Here is a 25,913-nt window from a genome sequence, read left to right on the forward strand (position 1 = left end):
AAGTCAACAGCATGGAACAAGCCTTATGTGACAGATTCACCCAAAAATGTGTTAGTAAGAGAAATCGAACTCATGATTGATGGTCAAATGCTCACTTATCTCACTAACTCGGACACCTCCTCGGACCTTTAGGTATAGTTTGATATAATGAATAAAAGATGAATTGATAAATAATCATCCTTATCCCACGTTTACTATCTTTTTAGAAAGCCCGTGATAATACTATGGACCCGAGATAAATAATTTTATACAAGGATAAAATATTTTTTTTATGAGATGTGATAATTTAAATTAATGATAAAAACACCATAAATGACTTAATTGTCCTCAATATATAAAAATCTTAAACCTTATCGTTTNTGACACATGAACATATAAGAAATATGAACTCAAGCAACAATTTTGAAATTATAAAATTTATTATGATAATGTTAATTTTATCATTACAATCTAATATATAAATTTAATCACTCTTATTAAAATAATATCAAAAATTAAATATAATATCCTACATCTTATTTATCATTAACTTATCTTTATATTATATATCACATGTTTATCCTATCATGTGTACCAAACTATGCCTTAAATGCTAAGTTTTATCCGGTATGAATTTATTTGTTGATATTTAGATTTATTTGGTTCAAATTGATAATCAAACCATTGATCTAACATAAGTATACATTAGATGACTCGTGTTTTCAGACAAGTTATTGTCTTATTATTTGAATCTTCTGCCTTAAATAGCATTTAAAAATTATTATGCTATGAAAATAAATAAAATTAATTATTATAAATATCGAATTATTGTCCTAAGCGACGGCAATATCTCAATTTCAGAAGACAAAAGTTGTTACCCCCCATGTTTTGTGCCAATACATCAAATGCTCCATCTTACCAAAACTTTATTTTCCAAATTTATTAATTATCGATGTCTTAAACCCCATCAGATGTAAAAGTTTCATAAGATTAAGATTTATTTTTCATACATTAAAAATTTTGAAGTCTTTCTCACATCGATTGGCATAAGATTTGTAAAGTTTCTTTCTGACACCAAATAAAATTATTGGAATCCAATAAATTATAGGTCTAAATCGAAAATAAACAGATAATAAAAATTCAATATTATGCTAATATTTGATTATTATTATTTTTAAAAAAATATTGTCACTTTGCTTCGTTTTCTTCCGCATACATGTAAAAAAAATATTTTTTTACCTATAAAATATAAAATACAATTATTCAAAATAAAATAAAATAAAATACATAATCACTATTTTTACTGGAAATTTCAATAAAATATGCCACTTCGTACGTTGACCTAAAACTTGCGACGTGTGTGGCCAAAAATTAAGTCAACATAAACCATCTCATATTCTCATCCTAGAATTAAGGCTTACTTCCCCTATTTAATTAATTAATTTATTGTAGATTATACATTGTATATTTTATTTATTTATTTACCCTTTTTTTACAAACAATAAAAAATAAGATTCAATTATATACTATATTATTAAGTTTGAGACATTTAGAATAACTAATTTTTGGTGTCATGGTCTGTTTTAATAATTATATATATTAGTAAAATATTAAGATTTTAATGCAAGCCATATGTAATTCAACGGATAAAGTCTTTGTTTTTTATGCATTAAGTTGTAGGTTCAATTTCTACTTAGGTTTTTTTTATTTATATATATATATATATTTTAATTCATATATCTAAATTGCATTATAGTCACTCACTANTAGCATATATATATGTGTGTGTGTGTGTGTGTGTGTGTGTGTGTCAGTGTGTGTGTGTGTGATTAATGGTTATCTTGAAATGTACAACGGAGTTCATGAGCCCATAAATATTAGCAATCTCATACAGAAAATTGTTTTGTAGATATAAAATACTTTTATATAAACAATATTTAAGGGTGAATCTTACAAGATTTTTAATTGAAATTATTATTAAATTAGAATAATTTATTACTATTTTAAATTTATGAACAACAAATTAAGTTTTTATGATAACAAAATCATAAAAATAATAATTTTTAAACAAAGTTCATATTTACAAAATCGGTTTGCTTTGGATTTTTTATTGTTTACTTTGAACCGAATGGATCCAAATCGAGATTAACTAAAAACCATGTCAGATCATCGGTTTGGTTTGGTTTTTATTTATTTGTTCGATTCAGTTTCTATTATTTAATTATGCTTCAGCATTTGCTGAATAAGCTGATTTCTGGCATAATATGAATATTTTTTTCATTGTTCTGTATGACTATAATTTTTTTTATGTATGCATTTCTATTTTACTTTATGTAAATTTTGATAATTCTATTAAAATGTTAAAAATTAGGGGTGAAATAATTATTTAAGAAGGATAACAGTTGCAATTTTGAATTTACCATGGTTCATAATAATTTTGTTGAGCATTTTTCACAGCACGGTGATGCAAATAACCAACAACTAAAACAGCTGAACATAAATTGTGAGGTTGTGGTCTACAAAAAAAGAATGTGCGAGGAGTTTCTATCACAAAATGTTTAAGTTTTAAGTCGATATCTCTTATATTGGATTCTTCTTGACAATGGAAGAATGAGTGATTAAGAGTTGTTAATCTCCGAACACCCATAAACAAATTTGTATATTTTTACTTTATTGCATTCAATTGTTGTTGTTTTTAGATCAATTATTGAAGCATTTTGCGTATCTTTCATACCAAAATGTTGCATACAAAATGTTCGATAAAATACTTCAACCGAATCGTTTTTATATATTCAAATTGCATATCTTTTAAATATTTTACAAATGTTTAATTCCGTGTTAGATGGATTATTGCATCAACTTTCGTTTGGTTTGAAAAACAAAACTTGATTTAATTTATCAGTGTTCAATATTTCAAAAAACAACTTATTATAGCTCAATATTTGTCCCACACGGATCCTAATACTTACACAAGTATAACATTCGTACTTTAGAGAATTACATCTTTAAACAAGCATATAAATAATCATGGAAACTAACAAAATCGGCAGTTTTGAACTTTTAGCAATCTTTTTAAATGTCTTCAAACATTGATCATATGGATTAATATCAATATATGAATTTATTTTACGAGTTTTGATCCAAAATGTAAATTGAATCAACTAAAAAATTACAAAAAAAATATTACTAAAACACTTTAAAATAGGGGAAGTTGGTGAAAAATCCTCAATCAAAATATTTCTTTGGGTTCACTCCCCACCCACAAAATTGTGGTACTATGTCATACAAAATGTGGTACACTTCACGTGGAAATGTGGTACGTACCCAGAGACTAAACACAAAAAAAATCGACGGCTGGGGACTGAAGGCCAATTTCCCGTTTAAATACTCTTATTTCATCTTTAAGTCGACTTTTGGGATATCCCCAAGAACTTCGCGAAGATCCTGCATTTACAAATCAATATTATTCTTGTGCATCGCAAATCCCCTCCCCAAGACTAGAGTTTACATTTTTCGAGTCTCATCGAAACATGTAAATATATGTCAAACTTTGTATTAATTTAGTTCATTGAAGTTTGTAGAGTTTCGTGCGCGAAATAGTTTAAACATGTCATCATAATTCATAAGAGAGAAAAAGTTAAAAAAAAAATAAATAAATCTACTTTTGTAACAAAAAAAAATGCGATTGATGCAAGATTGAGTCCATTGTAGGCGTAATCAGGATTTTAATATAAGATAGAATATGAAAGTTCAATAAAAATATTAGTACATATATGGAATATGATAGAGGTAAAACGATGTTAAAAGAGTGTGAGATGCAAATAGAGTGCGACTTTTTCAATTCGATTTTTGAAGGAAACTTTCTCAACAAAAAAAAAAACCCATTGTTCGGCTACAAAGTGGAGTATTTTTTGAATGGTTTTGAAGCCCTAGAACTTAATCTTGATCAAAACCCCGTGAGTAGGACTCTTGTGAGATGGTCTCACGAATCTTTATCTGTGAGACGGATCAACTCTATATATATTCACAATAAAAAGTAATACTCTTAGCATAAAAAGTAATATTTTTTTTCATGTATGACCCAAATAAAAGATCTGTCTCACAAAATACGATCTGTGAAATATTCTCACACAAGTTTTTGCCAAACCCCATTATANTTAAAAAATAATTATATTCAAGCATTTTTTGCTCGTACGTTTGGGCTGTCGAAATGGATTTTGGCTCAAAATATATTCGTTACACTCATCAGACAATAAAGCTTGGACGATGGTGGCGCAATTTGCGGCAACTCAAATGGCGGTGGCGAGTTCGTATGTTTCCCAGGTACCCACCGCAAATTCCTCTTCCCCGTACTGCTCTGGTCGTATTTCGCAACAGTTCATTCGCTTTCACTGGCTCAAATACAAACCTTCCAGAGCTTTCTCAGTTCGCGCTTCTGCCCATTCTGCCGATGACTCAGGTACTCTCGGTACCTATTTATAGAACGTGAGCGATGCGTAAGCAATGATAGAAAAGCGTAGAAAGTATTAGTAAATTTTTTGTGTAGTTTTCTTGAATTTCTTTGATTAAGCTGTGCTCCTTTTGTAATTTTCAATTTGCTGTGATTTTGTTGTGATAGTTGTGACATTGCTTGATTACGGGGCTGGAAATGTGCGGAGCGTCAGAAACACCATTCTTTTTCTGGGATTCGATATCAAAGATGTAATTTTTTTTGCTCGACTTTTTCCTTCACAAGCTAGTCGTGTAACCCCACATGAAGGGAACACCGAAATTGAAATGGATAATAGAATCGAGTGTGTAATATTTATTTTTTGAAAGGGTGTTTTCTAATTTGTTGAATTTTAACAGCGATGTAGGTTCGAACGCCAGAAGATATTCTAAATGCTAAACGTCTTATTTTTCCGGGTGTAGGTGCCTTTGCACCTGCCATGGATGTGCTGAACAAGAAGGGGTGTGCCTCTATGCTGCATTCTTAATTTTGAAAGGGTGTTTTGTGACGATTATATCTCTTACATGAAAATGTGTCATCAGTGGACCTCCTTTGACAACTGAAATTAAACGTTCTTGCCAAAGGGTCGTTTTGACGGAAACCAAATTGATGCTCCTCTCTCACATGGAAATCATATAACATTAAGTTGGTTGAGTGATTATTGTCTATGGTCCTCTGACCCATAACGAATGTCCTGGTATAACTTCGTCAGAATAGCTTGCTTGCGAACTCTTGTGAATTTGGAGTTCTTGAACAAGAAGCGCTTGCAAGATCTCTGAGTTCCGACAGATTTCTGCCCAGTTCAAGAGCTACCTTCTCTTCGAACACTTGCCCATTCTCTCTAATCTCTTGCCTTTGTTCCAATGTTGTTTCGATGTTTTCTTCCATGAGCTTAAAGAATCCGGCTGAGCTTCTGTACATCTCAAACACCATACCCATTTGACCCCCATGTTCAATCGTGTTCACGATTGTTGCCAGTGCTCCTAGTACAATCCCGAATAACGAAGGCATCAATCCAAGAAATGGTGATCCAATGAATCCAACACCAGTCGCAGCTAAACCCGTCAGCATAGGTCCACAGACAGCTAGAATCTTGTTAATTTTTAGAACAGTATTTCCTAGTTTGATATACTCCGCATCATCCTTCCTCCTCAGGACCGATAAAATCTCCCTCATCTCTTCTTCAAGCCCTTGGCTCCATCCATTCTCGGCTCCCTTCACTGTAGTACTCCCTGAGTTGTGAGACTGATCCATGTGCTGTGGCCACCATACAGCTGGTTCCACACGTTCAGGAAACTTATCGAGCATTACTCCGAGTAGAGCAAGGGGATATGCTTTATCTAAAGCCAATACCTTTTCCGTTATTCTTTCAACATCGTCAGAACTAGTCCTTTTCAAAGCTATATTAGAACCGATTTCTGCATGGAGCTGCTTGAACAGCCTTGAAGCATTCCTCTGTTCTTCGGCTAGCTGAGATGGTTGAATCTTGTTCATAATAATCAATATTCCAGTCGCACCTAGATAGAGCAATGCAGAAGACAACTTAAGGGGCACAAGAGCTGATCCAGCTGCTGTCCCTGCTGCTATTCCAGCCATAATTGCAGCAGTTGCAGTCATACTATTAACCGAAGTCAGCAGGAGATGGTTCCAGTTATTTCTTTGTTCTCCAATGTTTCTGTGCATTTCAACTCTATCTGCTACGATATCCATAATCGCATACATTTCTTCGATCAAACTTGAATTGGGACGGCTACATTCTTTTCTTTCAGGGTTAGTTTTGATCGTGAGTGTTTGATTCTTTTGTTTGTTGAAACCAACAAAAGGGTGATCCTTGTTCGAATAACGAAATATCGAAATGTTGGTTTCTTGATGCCTTTGATGAGTATGAATGCTAGCTCTGATTATTCCAAGGTAAGTTGCAGAAGAAATGGGCGAAGTTGAAGGTCTGAAAGTGGCCATTTGAAGCTTGGTCAGTGAAGGGGGATCTTTTGATGATTTTGTTGGCTCGAGTGGTGTATTGTCTCACGGTAATAGTGGTATTTATAGGCACTAAAGATATGCCTTTCAAAATGGATTTTCCACACACGTGAAAAATGAATGAAAACCTATATGTGTGTCGTATCTAAAATACATGGCCAATTCTTATTTAAGTAAAAATTTCAATTTCACACGGGCTCTATATTTTTGAATCAATTATAATTTTATAACATGATCAATTTTATTCAATGTTAAAATAGTTACTTGGTCAAACATGTGTACATATATGATTTTTTTTAGTAAGGTGATTCTAAAGATTTAACTATGATGTTAGCTATTTAATTACATTGGTACGATGATGATTAAAATTTAATGCCGAATCAACGAAACGAAAGATACAAAACTAAAAATGTCATTTCATACACACACGTATATATGACATGTCAAGCACCAGTATATAGTATATAAATGTATACACTAATACAGCACACACATATATGTGCTTGATAAGTAAAGTTGGTATGTTTTGAATTTTAGTTCTGTAACTTGTCGAAGTTTATTTTTCACCTAGTAACTTGATTATTTTTTTTTTTAATTTTGATATTTTTATGCTCGAAATAACTAAATCCAAAGATGATTGTTTATTTGAGATCGGTACTCTTGTACGTAGTTCATGTGGCGATAATAAAACCTATATTACATATATTGAAATTTACCCGAGCAAAATGAAAAGTTTTTTTCCTTCAATTTTAAAATATTGAGTGTTGTTCTGATTTAACTTTTTCCTCCATGTTTTCTTATATATATTTTAATGTATGTAACATGAGCTTTATTTACACACACCACATGAGTCACATAACACCATATGAGTTACTACGTAAGAGAGAATTTTCGGTTGCTTCCGGCGAAAAAATGATTTAAACAAAATAAGTCCAAGTTATTAGATAAAAACAAATTTTTGACTAATTACAAGATCAAAATCTAAAACAGACAACTTACATAACCATATATCATATTAATGTCGCACTTCATATGTGCATACAATAATATTTATATTTAAAAAGAGAGTTGGTCTCTTGTGAGACGGTCTTACGAATCTTTATCTGTGAGACGGATCAATCCTACCGATATTCACAATAAAAAGTAATACTCTTAGCATAAAAAGTAATATTTTTTTATGGATGACCCAAATAAGATATTCGTATCACAAAATACGACCCGTGAGATCGTCTCACACAAGTTTTTGCCTTAAAAAAGACCCGATTCTATTATTACACAGATGCTAACTGAAATAAAAAATTATGTGCACCATTTCGAAAACTGTCGCAAGGGGAAATATATCTAAATGTCAAACATTAAAAATCTGGGCTGCGTGTATTCAACTTTGTTTGCATATGGAATTCAAAGTAGAACATGACGAGCCATATGTGTTGACTTATTAGATTAAATATATTACTTATTTCACATATGTTAAACACAACTCAGTAATATAGATATGCCGGCCTGTGCATGTTTGTAATTGTATCTCGAACTCGATTTCAATGTTTTTCGATATAAGTTCCAACTCAAATTTGGATTTTCTGAGGAAATCATGTTTCTTAGAATAGGAAAATCTTGAAATTATGAGAAAAGTGTGAAGCTCATTGCCTACAAATGTGTCTATTCTTGTTTGTTTGCCTGAAAAATAGTAAATTTAATTATTCTTATTTGATTAACTTGTTATGGCAAAGGGAGATGACCCGTAGTAAAATTATTGAGTTCATAATTATATTAAATATCATATTTTTATATATGTTATTTGCATGAGTGGCGTATATAATATATAATCTATTACGTTCTTATTTAAAATATAATTAAAATTCAATTCATAAAGTAGTTGGTATTTTAAAGAAATATATTAAAACTATCAATAAAATGTCTTAATTGATTCATTAATTATTAATTTATCGTAAATATTCTTTTAACCAAACCAATAATGTTGATTTTATCGTGTTCTACAATCATATTGACTTGCGAGGTCGGAAGGATTGGTCGGTCTTAAGTTTTACACACCGACCCCTTCGATCATTTTGTTGGGGTTTTTAACCATTTACAGTACATTTTGTGAAAGTATAATAAAATAAGGTAAAAAAAAAAATTTTAACAAACTAATGTGTCACGCCTCTTGAAGAGGCGTGACTTTCAATTTATTATTTTTTTAATAAAAAGCGTGACTTGCTTATTATTATTTTTTTAAAAAAAAAGGGTGTCACGCCTCTTCAAGAGGCGTGACTTTCAATTGCTTATTTTATTTTATTTTTTAAAAGCAAGTCACGCCATCTCCAATGGCGTGACTTGCTTAATTTTAATTTTTTTTAAAGTAAGTCACGCCTATTTTTTAAGCGTTGATATAAATTAATTTACGTGGCTATTCGAATATAAATTATGAATATATCATAATCTTATGTTTTGAGTTTATGATTAAAATGCCTAATTATGTTTCTATGTATTATTAGTTATTCTTATTATTTTATATTATGCAAATGATAATAACAATACTCATTGTTGTTGTTTTATATAGGTAATATATAAAAAAATTAGTATAACGATTAATTTATTTTACACCAATAATATAAATTTTCTTATTATAAAAAAAGGAAGTCACGTCTAGTTGGTAGGCGTGACTTCCATGACTTCTTTTTTTTTAAAAAAAATTACGCCAACTCACATATATTTTCATTTCACCATCAAATTATTACGATTAATACAATAAATCATTAAACATTTTTTTTATTGTATCTCATAATTATATGAGATAATGTATTTTATTTTTAAACAAAAAACTATGTGATTTTATTTTTTATTTTACAAATAATCTTTTATATTAAATGTGAAACAAATATATACATAAACAAATAAATTTAAAATTATTATTATCATACTATACAATTATATAATTATTATAAAACAATAATACCAATGGAAAAAAAATAGCATATAACATAAATTTTTTAAACATTTTTTTAAAAAAATAATAATGATAATGAAAATTTATCAAAAGTTTATAAAAAAATCAGATTTATCTATAAATACCTATTCATGAATAAGGCTCAGAACGATTTTCAAATTTCTTTACAAAAATTAGTAATAACTAAAAAAATCACCTAATAATTAAAATTGAAAAAAAANAATTCTTAATTTAGTTGATATAATTTCTTAATTTAAATGGTTTCCCTAAAATTATCTTTTCCTTGTCGATTTGATTGAGTATAATATTTAATATGATTTTGCCTTTTTAGATAATGAGATAATTATGCAAATATATTCTAGATATGATATTTATGATAATGATTTAATGAGATATGATATTAATGTTTAAAAGGAGTTTATTTCCAATTAAACTCTTACTTTCCTTGTGAAATAGGTTTCTTTGTACAGATAAAGTCTATGTCTATAAATAAGGGAAACAAGGACATTGTTGATGCTGCCTCTATATTAATCATTCTCCCATCGTGCACGTTGTGAGCTTTATGGGAAAAACATTCTCCAAGGAACGTGCTGTTTTGAAGAGTGCAGTTGCAAGTGTTGCAGAGATTGTTAGAGACATTTCAGACAACACGCGTGCAAGTGTTGGCTGAATATTGTTTCGTGGCTCCAAGTGTTTGGCATCACGTTTTGTGCTTTCTTGTTTATGTTTTAATATTCTTGATTGTTTTAGAAAGCGTTTATTTTATCAACTTCTTGAGGAAATTGATTTTTATGAAAATCACTAGTGATAAGTTTTTGTAAACGATTTAGTTTTCTAGTATTAATTTTTGTCGTGAGGATCTTGTCCATCTATTTATTTAAAATCAATTTGTGTTACAAACTTTAATATTCCCCTGCATTTTGTCTTAGTGTTGTAACATTTGACACAACACTTAATTCTGATAAAACACAAATTTATAATTTACACTACTGATTATATATTTACACACATATGTCGAGCAATATTCCTTACAATATATATATTAGGCATTTGACCACTGGTGCAAGTGGGCTGGTGGCCATGGCTGAAGACCTTTTCAAGAACTCAATTTAATATTGTTATGTATGCTAATACATTTAATCTGATTCAATTTTTTGTTAAAAGTTGTCTGTCGTCATTTCCTATCCAACGTTATAATGAGAGTTATATATTGAGTTCATTTGAAATGACATAATCATCCTAAATGTATTTTTGAAAGAGTTTTTCGAATAAAAAACAAGGATAATTTTATCGTTTCAAATGTATTTTGTAACTTAATTCGTAACCTTCATCATACATATATGATTTTCTTCTTAATATTGAATTGAATTTGATTCTTAAAGAAGACATGCATTGACTTGGATCAATATCACATTAAATACTTAATTTTCAAGTCACAGCAAGTAGTCAAGGTATATTATTTCAATTTCAAAATTTTTTTTTTATCGTATTATAGTTTATATAAACATAATATTAAAAATAATTATTTCCAAAAATTGTTTTAAAGACTGTGAGTATTATTATTTTTATTATCGAGAGCAACAGTACTTAATTGCCTCTATATATCATACGAGAACGATTAATTTGTGATACTTTGGTTACTGTATAATCTAATTTTTTTTGAATTTCATCGATACCGTTAATATAAATTTTGGTAGAACAACAAACGTTCGATCTTATAATTGATATGATCATATATTTGATTATGTGACATTTGTTGAGTGTAGTTGCATACTTGTTCAATTCATATTTTTTGGAACTTTTTCTTTACGTTTCTCGTTAGATGACTTAGCATTGAAATTTTCTCTGTAATAAAAAAATAGTAGTGATATCTGATTACAATGATCTGTGTCCCAAATCTTTTCATAGTTATGCTTAAATTTGATCTGGAACTGAAAATGGTTGCCGAGCAGCCATTTTCAGTTTGATAATTTGATAATGGAACTGAAAATGGTTGCTCTTTTAATTGATAATTTTTCGAGAATAACTTTTTTGGTCTACTAACTTATTACACTTTGAGTTTTGGTTTACTAAGTAATTACAGTTTGATTTGATACAACTCTGACTTTTTGCTTTTGTCGGAGCGTGGAGCTTGGATATGACATCAGAAAATCTTGATATGGCGTTGCAAATTGTTGAAGCACGAAATCAAAAATTAAACCAAAATATTCGAATATCAAAAGTTTGTGAAAAAAACAAAATTTGACAAGTTATTGGACAAGAATCCCAAATTAGATAAGTCTGTTGACTCAAAAAATTCATTTTCTCTTTTCTTTATGGTTTGGAGTATTAGCTATAGGATTTATTTAACTGTGTATACTCTATTTATTAATATCATTAATTTTAATTAGACCGTATCTGATTTATGATCATTAAAAAAACGGCTCAAAGAAGTTTGATGGGATTTATACTATATATAAAAATTATATCTAAATTAAAATAAATTTTACAAATTTGATCTAATTTTCTATTTTATTTTAGTGGGATTCCAAAAAACATTTCAGTATAACTGGTAGATGAATTGGGTATATATTAACTTATATCTCTCGAATGTCGTTCGTTGATATATAAATTATTGATGATAATTAAGATATGAACTTATGAATATATTAAGTAATTTTTGAAAATGTGATTCATGCATAAATTTTTGTGTAGCTATAGTCAAAATAAAATAGTCTGACTCATATGTAAAATTTTCACTTCACTTAACCATTGCATGGATTATAATACATAATTAACAATGTAATATCAAATGCTTGTCAGTTTACCAAAAATTATAGCTAGTTGTAACGATACAACTCAAATATTTGAAATATGACAGCTCAAACATCACATTTCGATTGACCTATACAACAAAAACAATTATTGCACCAAACAGAGTACACAATAATTTCAACAATAGTAAACATTTGAAGAGCAATTGCCTTCAATACTTTTGAATACGACAACAAATGAGACTGGCTTCAACACTTATTCCGTGACAAACCAAAGTTCTTTTTGTAAACATATTAATACATAATATTTAGCACACACATGCATTCATTTTACGACTCTCCAAATGTGACATTTCTATATATAGAAAAGGAGACACAATTCGAAATACTCGATACTGATCGGCCCGACGACATAAACGACTGGGAGCCCCGGATGAAAATCATTCCATTTCTTTAAGGCCACCCACCACCACCACCAGCCTCGCCTCCGAACCCACCGCCACCCAACGCTCCTCCACCAGCACCTCCCCCACCTCCGAAACCACCACCACCAAGACCACCTAAACCGCCACCCGCTCCAGCACCACCTCCGAATCCTCCTCCACCCAATCCTCCACCTCCTCCAAAACCGCCACCGCCGCCAAATCCCGGCCAGAACAATGGCTTTTGTTCCTCCAAGGACCCCTCCGAGGTTGCCAGTTTTCTCGAAATGGTCGTGCATACAAGAGCACCAAGAAGAACAAGGAGAATGATCTTTGACGCCATTTTTAGCTTTGAAAGAGAATATAGTGTTTTGATGGTTAGACTTGAGACTCAAGTAGGGTTTATATACACAATGTTGCCATGGATATTATTAATTATTAATAAATTAAATATATTAACTTAAGCTGAGATTTGGGATGATATCTTTAATGGGCAGTATTGTTAACCAGAATGGAATTAATGCAACAACCACTTGCCTTTTTTTCCCTTGTTATATGTATTTGTTTAATGCTTGATAAGCTGACTATTTCAACTCAAAACACTCGGGATAGAATACTGTTCCGATTGAGATTTTTCATTATTTTGTCTTCTTTCTCTCCTTAACTTGGAGTCTTCAAAATCCTCTATCTTATTCTATTGCATTCGGGGCGAGTTGTATGTCATATTCTTGTATTATATATAGCTAGCATCACAATGCACGTGTTGCGTGATTATACGATCATATTTTTGTTAGTTTCATCAACTTTTGTAATTAGTTCATGGAGTATGGATGATTTCATAATTTGTCGCAGAACATGATATTATCAATCAATATTTATATATACGAGAATTATCAAAAGTTGAATGGGGAAAATGACAAGTTGGACATACCACGAGACCATGCAGATCCTTGTTGTAAGCAAATGTAGTAGTTCTCGAAAAAGAAATAAAGTACAATAAAATAGTAAAAGATACAGAAATCCGAACATAAACTAATGAACAATGTCGTGAGAAAATACAACATGCAAAACTAAAACAGTATAGCAAATCGAAACTGTACATATTTGTCCCATACGAAGGTTCTTCGAGGATCAGGCCGGACAACTGTTTCCAAGCATACAACGACAAAACAATGCAGCAATTTCGCACGAAGCAACAATACCGACGAACTAAAAACGTAGATTCACTTCATCACCAAAACTTAACGAATGCCAAATGAAAAGCTAACAATTTGAAATTCAAGAGAATGCTTGAGTGAGATTTTGAATGTGCTTGTAAAATATATTTTATATATTTAGATTGTGGAAATGGTCGCACTATTTATAAGTTTCAAAATATATGCAAACCAAAAGTCATGCAAGATTAATTAACTCAATTAATCTTGCAATTTAACTCAAGAATATGAAGAGCTGAAAGTCAAAAGATATTTCCACAATCATGAGTCATAACTAACTCAAAAATGTGAAGAACCAAAATATATTAATAGTGTTTTTTATGAGCTAGAATGATGAAAACTTCAAATTAAAAATGATAGGAAATATGAAGTTAATGAGGAAAATGCATGATTTAGAGAAATAGAATAAAATAAATGATTGTATGCACGCCAATGAAATGATATTATATTTATTTCCAGTGTGTAAAATTACTTCAAACTATTTGAATTAAATAATATTTAATATTACACAAAAAGTGCTCGATATATGTAGTAAAAAAAATCCCTTTTTATTCATTAAAACGTTATATTATATAGTGAATATAACTGGTAAAAAAATTATTTTTAAAAATGTCACTATCTCTAAAAAATTTCAAAGTTCAAATATTGATAATAATTTGATATTATGGCATTTCCATCGTCTTTAAATTCCAGCTAGAGTCAATATGTTGACATTTAATATCGCATAATTTCAACAATCCACTTGACAAATTTGTTGAGAGGATATGGTCAGAACTTTTGAACAAAAGTCATATTTTATGTATAATTCTATCGAGAAGTATAGCTTTAAATTGTCCTCGTTCCCTGTCGAATACTAATTACATTTCTCCCAAACTGAAAATCTTAATTGTTTGTCCAAAAAAAAAATTCTTAATTGACTTCGTACGATTACATTCATTTCCGACAAGTCATAGGTAGTACTAGATACATTTATCCATTGGTGTGGTACAATATTCGAACACCAAATTAAATTTTGCAGTGAAAATAAATTTTTATTTAATAAAAGAAACGTTTTGGTTTAATTCCACAAAGTAACCATATATATATTCTGAAGATTGTGACTTGGATTTAATTCAACTCTAAAAGCTAACACAAATCCATCCAACATGAGACATTTAACACACCACTCATACCCAAGAATATTGAACAATTGGAGATATATCAAGTAATCCATGTGGTAGTTCAACAGATAATAGTAAACTTTAGTTTTATAGCACGTTAAAATTAGAACTTGAACATCATTCAATCCGAAAAGATAGCTTATTTTAGTTAGAGTTAGGTCTACATCTTTATCTTATTATATACGGACAGAATAAAATTCAAAAAACAAATTGTATCGATGGAGATCATAACTAGCTCTATATTACGAGTCTCATATTGCAATTTTTGAATTAGAAACTTTAGAAAACCTCGTCACTTCGACGAGGTTTTTCTTTAAATTTACATTAATCCATAATAAGTACTGTTAAGTTCTGATACTAAACATTAAATTCAATCACAAAATCGTAATTTCATAATGGTTGGAAATTAATTATTATGGTTAAGTACTGTCTAAGGTTGTGCTAACGATTATAAATTAAAGAGAAAATCGAATTTTTGATCCTGTAATTTTGCCGCTTTTCAATTTCGATTATCTATGTTATCAAATTTCAGTTTAATCCTATATTTTTTATTTTGACAATTTTAATAAATTTTTTTATCGTGATTGCTGATGTCACATAGGTGTTCACAGTCTGGTTAACGCTAGAACCGAACCAAAAAATAAAATAAACAAATATAGCAGGCTAAAACTGAAATTTGATAACATAAATGATCAAAAATAAAAAAGAGACAAATATTCAGGACCAAATACGCAATCATCCCTAAATTAATTATAAGTTGGCGTGAAAATTCAATGAATTAATTTTCTTGGAAAATTTCTAGAACTTGTGGAAAATGCCGAAATTGGAAATGACTACAAATAGAGCGTCTTAGTAATAGCTAGGCTAAAATTAAGAAATGTTTTTTTTTCTTCATAATTTTAAAAAATTTGATCAAACTTTTCCGTCAGTTACGTTCAAAATTTTGGAAGCTATTTTTGATCGATGATTTCTCTGTTTTCATACCACAATGAAACAATATATCATCTCGACTGTGTGTTTTGTATTATTAAAAATATAATTTTAATTTTAATTTAAATTTAAATTGGAGCTAGATCTTTGCATGCAGTTGGTAGAGGCAACCTGCAGGTGTTTAGTTGTTTTCTTTGAACACTTGAAATTTTGTAGCTCATTCTCCCAAATTATGGTTTTGGAAAATCCTTCAGTTTCAATCTATGATTCGAAAAGGACCCGCCCGAATATTAGCGACGATGCAACGAAAATTTTATTTCTAGGATTCTGGTGCTTTAGACATTAACTTAGTGTGTACAATCCAATATAATATATAGAGGCAAACACCTAAATCCATGCCTTGTGAGTTGTTATGCCGGATCGATCGCTCAAGATCTTTGGTCTCTGTTCGTAGTCTTTCGCCGTCCTTGTTGAAATTAAGAATGTAATATATAAAAATAATTTAATACCATAGAACTTGAAGAAATTTTCAGTACAACGTTGTTTGATACAAAATAACTCGCAACTTTGGTTTATACACAAACTTTCTTTTAAAAAAAAATTTATAAACCAATGTCCAATAAATACATATTCAGCACAACACAAACCACCCCAAATTTCCCATCTTTCATTTTGCATTTTCTGTTTGTAGATAAATGATTGGTATAAAATAAAAAGATTTATTTTTATGCAAAAGATTAATGGATATGATGCCTCAAACATAAATTGTTAATTCCTCTTAAGGCAACCCGCAACCACCACCAGCTACTCCTCCGAGCCCACCACCCAATCCACCTCCACCGCCACCGCCACCACCACTGCCAGCTCCTGCTCCAAACCCGGAGCCACCACCCAATCCCTTCTCTTCATTGAAAGAACCCTCTCATGAACCAGCAAGTTTTCTTGCAGTGGTCGTGCAGACAAGAACACCTAAGTCACCAAGAAGATCAGTAAGGAAAATAAACTTCGAACCCATTTTTTTATTTGGAAAGCAAAGATATTACTAAGAGTTTGATGGTCTCACTTGAAGGGCGAATAGGGTTTATATACATAATGATTTTAATAATCAAATAATAGCAACATTAATTTAATTCAAATTAAATATTGAATCTGAACTTTGTGATGATCTTCGATCACTGGTCACATATCGTTTTATCTATAAATGGAATTTATGCAACAACTCAACAATACCTCTTTTGTTTTGAAATTGTAGTGACTTTTTTCCATGCAAAAAGTCCTTTTAAAGCATGTGAAATATTACAGCTTTCATAATTAGTTGATTCATATTCTCTACTTCCTTCAAGTTTAATTCATTATACAAACTTTAAACATAGAAAGTCATACATAAAATTTTTAACTTCACTGATGCATGGATTATTTATAAAGCACAATCAAGAATCATAAACATTTGAAGAGAAATTGCCTTTAATACTTTCGAATACAACAACGAAAGAGACTGGCTTCAACACTTATTCGTGACAACCCAAATTTCTTTTTTATAAAATACATAATATTTACTATTTAGCACACACATGCATGCATTTCACGACTCTCCAAATGTGCCATTTCCATACATAGAAAATGAGACACAATTTGAAATACTCGATACGGATCGGCCCGACGTAAACTACTGGAGCCCCGGATGAAAATCATTCAATTTTTTTAAGGCCAGCCACCACCACCACCAGCCCCGCCTCCGAACCCACCACCACCCAACGCTCCTCCACCAGCACCTCCCCCACCTCCGAAACCACCACCACCAAGCCCACCTAAACCGCCACCTGCTCCAGCACCACCTCCATATCCTCCTCCACCCAATCCTCCACCACCTCCAAAACCTCCACCGCCGCCGAATCCCGGCCAGAACAATGGCTTTTGTTCCTCCAAGGACCCCTCCGAGCCAGCCAGTTTTCTCGCAGTGGTCGTGCATACAAGAGCACCAAGAAGAACAAGGAGAATGATCTTTGACGCCATTTTTAGCTTTGAAAGAGAAGATAGTGTTTGATGGTTAGACTTGATACTCAAGTAGGGTTTATATACACAATATTGCCATGGATATTATTAGTAAATTAAATATATTAACTTAAGCTGAGATTTTGGATGATATCTTTAATGGACCGTATTCTTAACCAGAATGGAATTAATGCAACAACCACTTGCTCTTGTTTTTTTAACCACTTGTGTAATTTGTTTGCATTGTATTCATGCATGATTTCAATTTTGTGTTACATTAATATATTTAAATTTTTTTATCCTATTTGTTTAAAGAGGATGTCTTATATAACACCGTATCACGATTTATATTTGTGAAATGGGTCGACCTGATTCATATCGGAGTGAAAAATAATAATTTTGACATAAAAAATAATATTTTTTTATAAATCGAGTCAGAAGATTTACCTCACGGATTAATTCGCATGTTATGTTTAAATTGATGCTTGATAAGCTGACTCTTTCAACTCAAAACACTTCCGATTGACTCTTTCATTATTTTGTCTTCTTTCTCTCCTTAACTTCGAGTCTTCAAAATCCTCTATTCTATTGCATTTGGGACGACTTGCACATCATTTTCTTGTATTATATATAATAACAAAATATTTTATAGTTACGTTGAATAATTAACTAATAATTTTTGGAAAAATAATTTTTTTAAAAATAACTTCTAATTTATTCCTTGCCTATAAAAAAATCCAAAGTAGAATAACTATTACAAAAATTATTTTTAAAAATGTCATTTTACAACTATTTCTAAGATTTTTCAAGTTAAATATTGATAATTAATCATTTGAAAAGACATTTTCATCGGATTATAATTAAATTCCTGCAAGAGTCAATATATTGAATTTAATTTTATATCGCATAATTTCAAAAATCCACTCGACCAATTAGTCAAGTGGATATGACTACGACTCTTGAAGAAATTCAATTTAATTTTTATGCCTAATAAAATAATATAATTTAATCTATTATAATTTATATATCTTTAAATTAGTCTCCATTCCCCGTCGAACATTAATTACATTTCTGCCAAACTGAAAATCTTAATTGACTTCATAAGATTGTATATAACTACGTTCTTCATACTTGTATGACTTGTTCAGGACTTTTTTTTTTTAATATAATGGTTCAATATATGTTTTCAATTTCACAATATATTAAGAGTAGCCGAATAGGTATCTTGTGAGACGGTCTCACGAATCTTTATCTGTGAGACGGGTCAATCCTACCGATATTTACAATGAAAAGTAATACTCTTAGCATAAAAAATAATACTTTTTCATGGATGACCCAAATAAGAGATCCGTATCACAAAATACGACCCGTGAAACCGTCTTACATAAGTTTTTGCAATATATTAAATACTTCATTTATACAATGCATAACACCCTGGATTACCATATTGACAAAATTAAGAAATATGTACAACTCATAAATTTTCAAACTTCAGAACTCGAAAACCAAAGAAATCGAAACCAAAATTTTAAATTCGGATTTAAATATTAAAGTGAAGTTTATATGGTTCAGATTCAGAATTTATTTGTCCAAACCGAACCGACCCAAAAACCAAAATTTAATAAAACGATAATTTTACTTGTTGATTATATTTAATGATAAAAATTTGTCCACCCACTTTCTCTTTAATCTACTTTTTCAAATTCAAATTTAAATAAAAAGCAAAAACTTGCAATAAATGGAATAATCACATTCACAAGATGACTTCTTACAAATTCCACATTCACAAGCTTGCAATAAATGAAGTAATCACATGAAAATGTGAGGAAAGACAATGCATTAACCAAACCCCCTAAGCAAACATACAAACACAAGCCTTCAACCGAAGGACATATCATATTAACACATTGATGACAAATTTAATAAAAGTACACTTCATAAGATATACACCATTCAGTACCAGTGTCTCGATGGAAGCTAGAGGAATCGCTAGCACCGTGGAACATGTGGCTTTGAAAACATCTGTTTACTAGAAGAACAAACTTTAAAGTTCGAGCGTTACCCCTGAGTTTTTGCCCTTTTCATTCCGAGGCTATCGTGGAAGGGGGATACAGAGCCAGACATTTGAGAGCCTTCTTCTCGAAGTGTACCGTTGAGCATTGCAAGTTCGCGTAACTGCTGCTTTTTGAAGAAGTCTTCAGATTCATCCTGTGTTATGTTTTTTTTTTTTTTTTTTTTNTTGAATCGATATCAGAGTTAAAACACAGAGATTTTTAAGTAGGAAAAGGAAGACAAGACAGTCAGAGCATCGAGAAATTTGAGGATGGGATTTAGCCAAACAATATAGGACAATGTTTTTAGAAAACAATTTCGATTTCATGTCAAATTCTTCAATACAATTTCTCAGATATCTACCATTGTATCATTCTTATTTTTTCCAACGTCATCTTTATTTTAGATTCAACTTTTCATCATTCCTCATAAAATAGTATACTTTTGTTTTAAAAATTTTAAATACATCAGAAACTATCAAAATAAATAAATATATACTATGTGACATTATTAACTCAACAAATTCTTAATAACATGATATCTGCAAAACATGCATCACATTTTCCAAAAAAATCTTCTCTCAAAACACCCAAAAACGCCACAAAACATTACCTTAGTTTTTAGAAAAAAATAGACATGATTTGAAATTTCTTAATTTGAAAATATGAGTGTTAGTTCTGCTGCTAGAGCAATGCAACTCGGTATTTGAATGGTGGACGAAAGCATTACCATTGGCTTAAGCAAATCTTCAATTATCTCCTGCGCCTGCATTAGACGGGAATCTATTATCTCAACTGGCAATTCTGCCTCGAGAAGTATGTGGAGTGGTTCGTTCAGATGCTCATATCCTGGTTTCCCCCTCATCATCTCTTCCTACGTACATAGAGCAAACTATCAAAACTCATTATTTCTGCAGATTCTGATAAAAATAATGCATGGAAAAAAATGCAAGTGCCAGATAGAAGGAATAATGAGCCAGAATCACATCCCAGGCACACACAAGCAAAACGAATATTACCCTCACTGGGTCCTTGATGCTGCCACGCCCTCTGATCAGAACACGGCAATCAGTAGTTGCTTCGACTCGCTTCAAAGAGTTCCCTCTAGGACCAAGAAGGCGGCCGACAAAATTGAACTGCAAATCCAAATAAAAGGGATCAAGTCATCAAGAAACAAAATAATCCCAAAACTGATATAAGAAAACATTCAGAGAAAGTAACAAAGAAGTACATTGGGATATTGATCAACTGGTATGTCAACGCGGATAGTTTGCTTGACTATGAGGCCAGATGAACTACCTTGGGAACCGAGCCAGTTCTGTGCAGAAGAGGACTGCATCAAACCTGACATCTGCATGTGATAACTCCATAGTGTTAAGGAAGAAAACATGAAAATAAAGAGAACATTCTTAAATTCTTCGTGTTTAGGATTTTACTTGGTATAACTTCGAAATATTTTTTAAGGACAAAATGATAGACAAGAACAAAATATTTAAAAAATCCCAAAAATGTTTGATTAGCAAAACCACGGCAGCAAATAGCCTCAACTACCGTAATTGTGGTAATAATTCAATGCCCACTAACATAAAAAGCAGAAAACGATCCTCATTTCGTAACAGAGTAAGGTTATCCAGCTAGTTAGCCAGAGAAGAAGTAAAGCTTTTTCCCAAGTATGAAGCAAGTTACAAAACAAAGCAAACCACATGTCAATACTTTTATGGAAAGGGGAAAGAGAATAACACACATAATAGGACCAAAGCTAAACCATGAAGCAGGTGGCCTAATACATTTGTGAAACTCATAGCTATAACCTGGTAAAATTAAGTTGCAACTTGCATACCAGATGTCAGATCAATGCAACATAACGACACCAAACGACTAACAAGTGAAATCCCAAAATGAATATGTAAAGATAATCAAAAGTCGAATTACTTCTTGATGTATATTCTAAATAAGTAAAAGAAATAGATCAAACAAAAGGTAATGTTAATGGATAATATCCATACTTCTGTTTGAAATGGTGATGCCCATCTGCTGGCATTAGCTACTCCATTTGAATATATTCCTCGTGAAGCCTGAGGGCTTGCATCTTCAAACCCATTTTGTTCCAAAATGGATGCATTTCCCAACAATGCCGATACACGTGATATCTCTGCATCGAAAAGATGAATTTCCAATAATAAGATGTGGTTAGCATTGGTTAAAAAATTAGTACATAGTTTTCTCAGCATGGATAAACAACACCTAGTCTTGATAAGTTAATTAAAGTCAAGAAGTTTTGTAAAAAAGAAAAACAAAGAAAGAAAGAAAACTATTTTATTTGAAAACTTGTGTTCTAGCTAGCTTTTGTTGAAAAGAAACACTTAAAAAGCCAAAATCTACAAAATGTCGCTTTTATTCTTCTTTAATAGCTCTCCTTCAAAACTTAAAATAAGCTCTTTTTTACTGCTTTACTCGAACAAGATATCAAAAATCTTCTACCTTTTTTAAGCTAATTGTTTCTGTATCCGAACTGGCCTTAACATTGCATATGAGAGATTGGTTTGCGGTTAAAAACAAGTTGGAAAAAGCGTATCTTTGGTTTTCACCCAACCCTATGCAATGGCAGTGGAAACCCCTGGTTTGGAAGCCGGGTATCCTCCCATATCATAGATTGTTTTCTAGATTTTTGCTCATGGTAAATTTCTGACAAAGGATTGTCAACCTTATATTCTAGATAAGTTATGTATCCTTTGCAAACAATCGGTCGAGTCCTTTGAGCATTTGTTTTTCTAATGTCAAAAAACAAGGGAGGTGTGGGATAAGATTCGAGAGTGGTTCGGGATAAAGAAACTCATGGGGTCGGCTCATGCTTTGCTTCAAGCATTTAGGAGTCAGTATCGAGGGTCATCCAAGGTTATGGAGATCTGAAATGCGGCTATTGCAGCTATTATATATCATATTTGGGATATGAGGAACAAAAAATTATTTGACGATGACTACATTAAACCATATGTCAACTTGAGAAAAGTCCAAATTTTGATATATAGGATACATAACTGAGACTGAAGATGTAGCCTATGCATCTTCATATATTTAGATGGAGCCTCAGGGCATTCACCGTGTATTTGCAGCTGGAGATCCAGGGTATGCTCCGTGTATGTGTATGTTCCTAGGTATGCCCATGGTAGTTGTTTGATTGTCTATTTTTGGTGTCTTGGCACACCATTTGGTGTCGATTGAGTTTGTATCGATTATTATTTCCTGAGGATGTCCAATGTATTTGTACAAAATCTTTTTACCTTTTTTTAATGGAAATTTATTTCATTTAAAAAAATAATAATAAGAAGAAATTAAAGGGCTTCTAATTCACCAGTGATAATCTCACTAAACACAAAGTTGCGGCAGAAGATTACTTGAAAGGTATTTCTCAAGTTAATGGTGGTGTTACATGATTTTAGGAAGTTATGTTAGGCACGACATTGATTACGATGACACAAATGGTAGACCATCGACTGCATTAGCTTTCTTGTAACTAAATACATATTTGAGATATTTTGTTCAAGGTGAAAACATTGCAGATCTACGCAAACTGATGATGATGATGAAGATTTTCAATGGTATGAACGCATTATTGTAAGCATTATATTGCCTACAGTGCATGAGGTTGGTTTCCGGCCATATCCATACGATTTATGTGTTGCCGGACAAAATAATTTTCAACAAAATTTTAGTACACCTTCTACTGATTCGCAAAAATCATCATTAGGGTTAGTTTCTGGGTTGACATGGTTGGGCCATTAGGTGGTTTTGGCACTTGTTGGGTTTTTTTTACAAGATGTTTAATCGGTTTCTACGGATGATTATTTTGAGTGTTTTCCGCTTGATTTAAAACCAAATTCGATTTAATTCATTGGTGTTCAATATTTCAAGAACCGAGCTATAGTAGCTCAACGATTATCCCCCAAATCAATCCTATGAGCACTACTGGTCCATTTGATGTTTTTGATACCGCATGGTCATCTGGTGTGTTTGACACTGCAGGGCCATCTAGACCATCAGCTGCTTTTGATATTGCTGGCCCATTTGGTGGTTTCATGCTACTTTTTTCTAATACTAAATAAAAAAAACCCATAAAACAACCACAAGAAAGGGAGAGGAATTGAGCTCGGTATATGTTCTCTATTGACAGAGAATTCAAATGTAATAGACTACTAGCCCTTAAGTCCAGTCAACCTGGTAGAACAATGACTAAGAGAAACAAAAAGATACCAAAGTTATTCAAGTTTCTGCCAATTATATTAAACAACAATCCAAAAAAGTAGGCTTGCATGCTTAATCTAACATTACAATGCGCAATGCCCTACTTATCGATGATTGTGTTTTAAAGTGGATACGTGCAGAGTATATCATCTCAAGTGTTTCTAAGTAAATATTGAACTTGCGTGATTAGTTGTTATCAGTTAACTTCACCTAACCAAAACACAGGAAGGAAAACATTCAGAGACATTTCTTTCGTGGTAGTATAATCAAATGATAGAGAACATATAAAGCTATATACATGCCTTGATTCAAAAACCTGTAGCTGTGTGTAAGCACGGCCATAAATGGATAAAGAGAGTTCCGTTCAGCAAGCAATTCTGATAAATACCTGTCAAAGTGAAACAGTATTTAGTTTTAGCACAGAAAGTAGCAATGGAAACATAAGAAAGAACGGACAAAAAAGGAGTTATAGAACAATCAAATCCAAGAAAATATGCCCCATCAAATTCTTGCTTAGTTAAAATATCATGATTCTGTTTTCTCAAGAGGCCGGAGAAGAACCAAGGGGGGTGGTGATCAACTGCGGGGAGACCGAAGAATATAAAAGGACATTAAATCAATCAAATCTTAAAGACGGTCTCTGCTTATCTAACAATTGAAGGAAGGAAGCAGTTCTCACCATACATCTCACTAGATTCTACTCAATAACGGAAGAAACAAATAAGAGAAAAAACAAAGATCCATGGGGAGTCGACATCAAGTCAAAACCATCGATTCCTCTCATAAACAAAATACTATAAATAAAGCTACCGATTTCTTCAAACACGACACTTGATACAAAAAACAACAAGAAACAAGAAAGTACTTCTCTTGTTCTACTACAGCAGAAGCGGAGCGAATTCCGGCAGCTCCAGCACTGAAGCGCGGGGAGTGAGGAGCGGATGGTGACGGTGAATATGCCATATACCTTCCAGACGACATCCTTCCCGGGCGGAGACGGCCGCCACCTGCAGACAAAAACAGGGACGGAAGAGAGTACAAAACTTAACACAGTGTATGTTCTGACAGCTGTGCAGCGCTGAATCCTAAAAATCTACGAGAAAATTCTACGTTGGATCATGCGAGATTCCTATTATTCGCCAACGGTGCGTGTTAGCTACAGCATGTTGAATATCGTTTGGCAGATGTTTTTCTTTTAAAAATTAAATAGAAAATTATATATTTGAAAGTTAAAAATAAAATATTTCATTAAAAATATTATAATATTTGTTTTCGTAGGATAGTCAAAATAATTTATTATTGTTAAAATAATGAAGAAATAAGAAGTTCTTGTTTTTTGGATATGTTATTTTTAAATTAAAATAAAAAAATCAATTATATATTTAATAACTAAATATGCAATTATCTACTACTAGACTCGGCATGGGGAATAACTTTATATGTAATAAATTTGTGTGAAATATATAATGATTATTTTAGAGTGATTCTATAATTTAAAGTTAATGTTTGAGTTTCATTTTGTTATGTTTGTTTTCTTTTAAACTAATAATATTATGAATTGAGTATTTTGGAAAATAAAATTTTATAGAATATTAGAGACAAAGGCAATCTATCGTCCCCTATAGAATGTTATAAGTAAATAATAAAATTGAATAATTTAATATAAATAAATAAAAATGGTAAGTTCAATAATAGCAGTAAAAATAATTTATAAAATGTCTAACTATATAACATTTGTAAACATTATAATATTAAAA

At 31.5% G+C, this 25,913-nt stretch overlaps 3 protein-coding genes across 4 annotated transcripts; 1 reads left to right on the top strand and 2 right to left on the bottom strand.

Moving 5' to 3' along the window:
* The first annotated feature begins 4,208 nt into the window (after nucleotides 1-4,208).
* On the top strand, nucleotides 4,209-4,999 carry LOC140960278 (imidazole glycerol phosphate synthase hisHF, chloroplastic-like). 2 transcript variants are annotated; one of them, XM_073418485.1, is made up of 3 exons: nucleotides 4,209-4,438; nucleotides 4,598-4,680; nucleotides 4,836-4,999. In XM_073418485.1, the coding sequence occupies exons 1-3, from the start codon at nucleotides 4,246-4,248 to the stop codon at nucleotides 4,953-4,955; spliced, it is 396 nt and encodes a 131-aa protein (XP_073274586.1). In that variant the 5' UTR covers nucleotides 4,209-4,245; the 3' UTR covers nucleotides 4,956-4,999. The 2 variants fall into 2 exon arrangements, with proteins under 2 accessions (XP_073274586.1, XP_073274588.1); XM_073418487.1 differs by having other exon boundaries at nucleotides 4,891-4,961.
* Nucleotides 5,000-5,176: 177 nt separating this feature from the next.
* On the bottom strand, nucleotides 5,177-6,577 carry LOC140960277 (probable F-box protein At4g22030). Its single transcript, XM_073418484.1, has one exon. It carries the CDS (start codon nucleotides 6,425-6,427, stop codon nucleotides 5,177-5,179), a length of 1,251 nt encoding a protein of 416 aa, XP_073274585.1. The 5' UTR covers nucleotides 6,428-6,577.
* A 13,015-nt stretch (nucleotides 6,578-19,592) lies between these two features.
* On the bottom strand, nucleotides 19,593-25,335 carry LOC140958652 (KH domain-containing protein At5g56140-like). Its single transcript, XM_073416173.1, has 7 exons — nucleotides 25,022-25,335; nucleotides 24,459-24,544; nucleotides 21,921-22,066; nucleotides 21,146-21,265; nucleotides 20,934-21,050; nucleotides 20,645-20,788; nucleotides 19,593-20,071 (listed from the first exon to the last, which is right to left on the bottom strand). The coding sequence occupies exons 1-7, from the start codon at nucleotides 25,135-25,137 to the stop codon at nucleotides 19,922-19,924; spliced, it is 879 nt and encodes a 292-aa protein (XP_073272274.1). The 5' UTR covers nucleotides 25,138-25,335; the 3' UTR covers nucleotides 19,593-19,921.
* Nucleotides 25,336-25,913: the final 578 nt, after the last annotated feature.

This window comes from Primulina huaijiensis, chromosome 15, assembly GCF_012295235.1.
Source record: "Primulina huaijiensis isolate GDHJ02 chromosome 15, ASM1229523v2, whole genome shotgun sequence".
NCBI lineage: Eukaryota > Viridiplantae > Streptophyta > Magnoliopsida > Lamiales > Gesneriaceae > Primulina > Primulina huaijiensis.

Coding starts and splice junctions, on each gene's coding strand:
- LOC140960278 (XM_073418485.1), top strand. CDS start 4,246: ATGGTGGCGCAATTTGCGGCAACTCAAATGGCGGTGGCGAGTTCGTAT. Junction 4,439..4,597: donor CCATTCTGCCGATGACTCAG/GTACTCTCGGTA, acceptor TTGTTGTGATAG/TTGTGACATTGCTTGATTAC. Junction 4,681..4,835: donor TGGGATTCGATATCAAAGAT/GTAATTTTTTTT, acceptor ACAGCGATGTAG/GTTCGAACGCCAGAAGATAT.
- LOC140960277 (XM_073418484.1), bottom strand. CDS start 6,427: ATGGCCACTTTCAGACCTTCAACTTCGCCCATTTCTTCTGCAACTTAC.
- LOC140958652 (XM_073416173.1), bottom strand. CDS start 25,137: ATGTCGTCTGGAAGGTATATGGCATATTCACCGTCACCATCCGCTCCT. Junction 21,266..21,920: donor CATCACCATTTCAAACAGAA/GTATGGATATTA, acceptor TATCACATGCAG/ATGTCAGGTTTGATGCAGTC. Junction 20,072..20,644: donor AAGATTTGCTTAAGCCAATG/GTAATGCTTTCG, acceptor AACATAACACAG/GATGAATCTGAAGACTTCTT.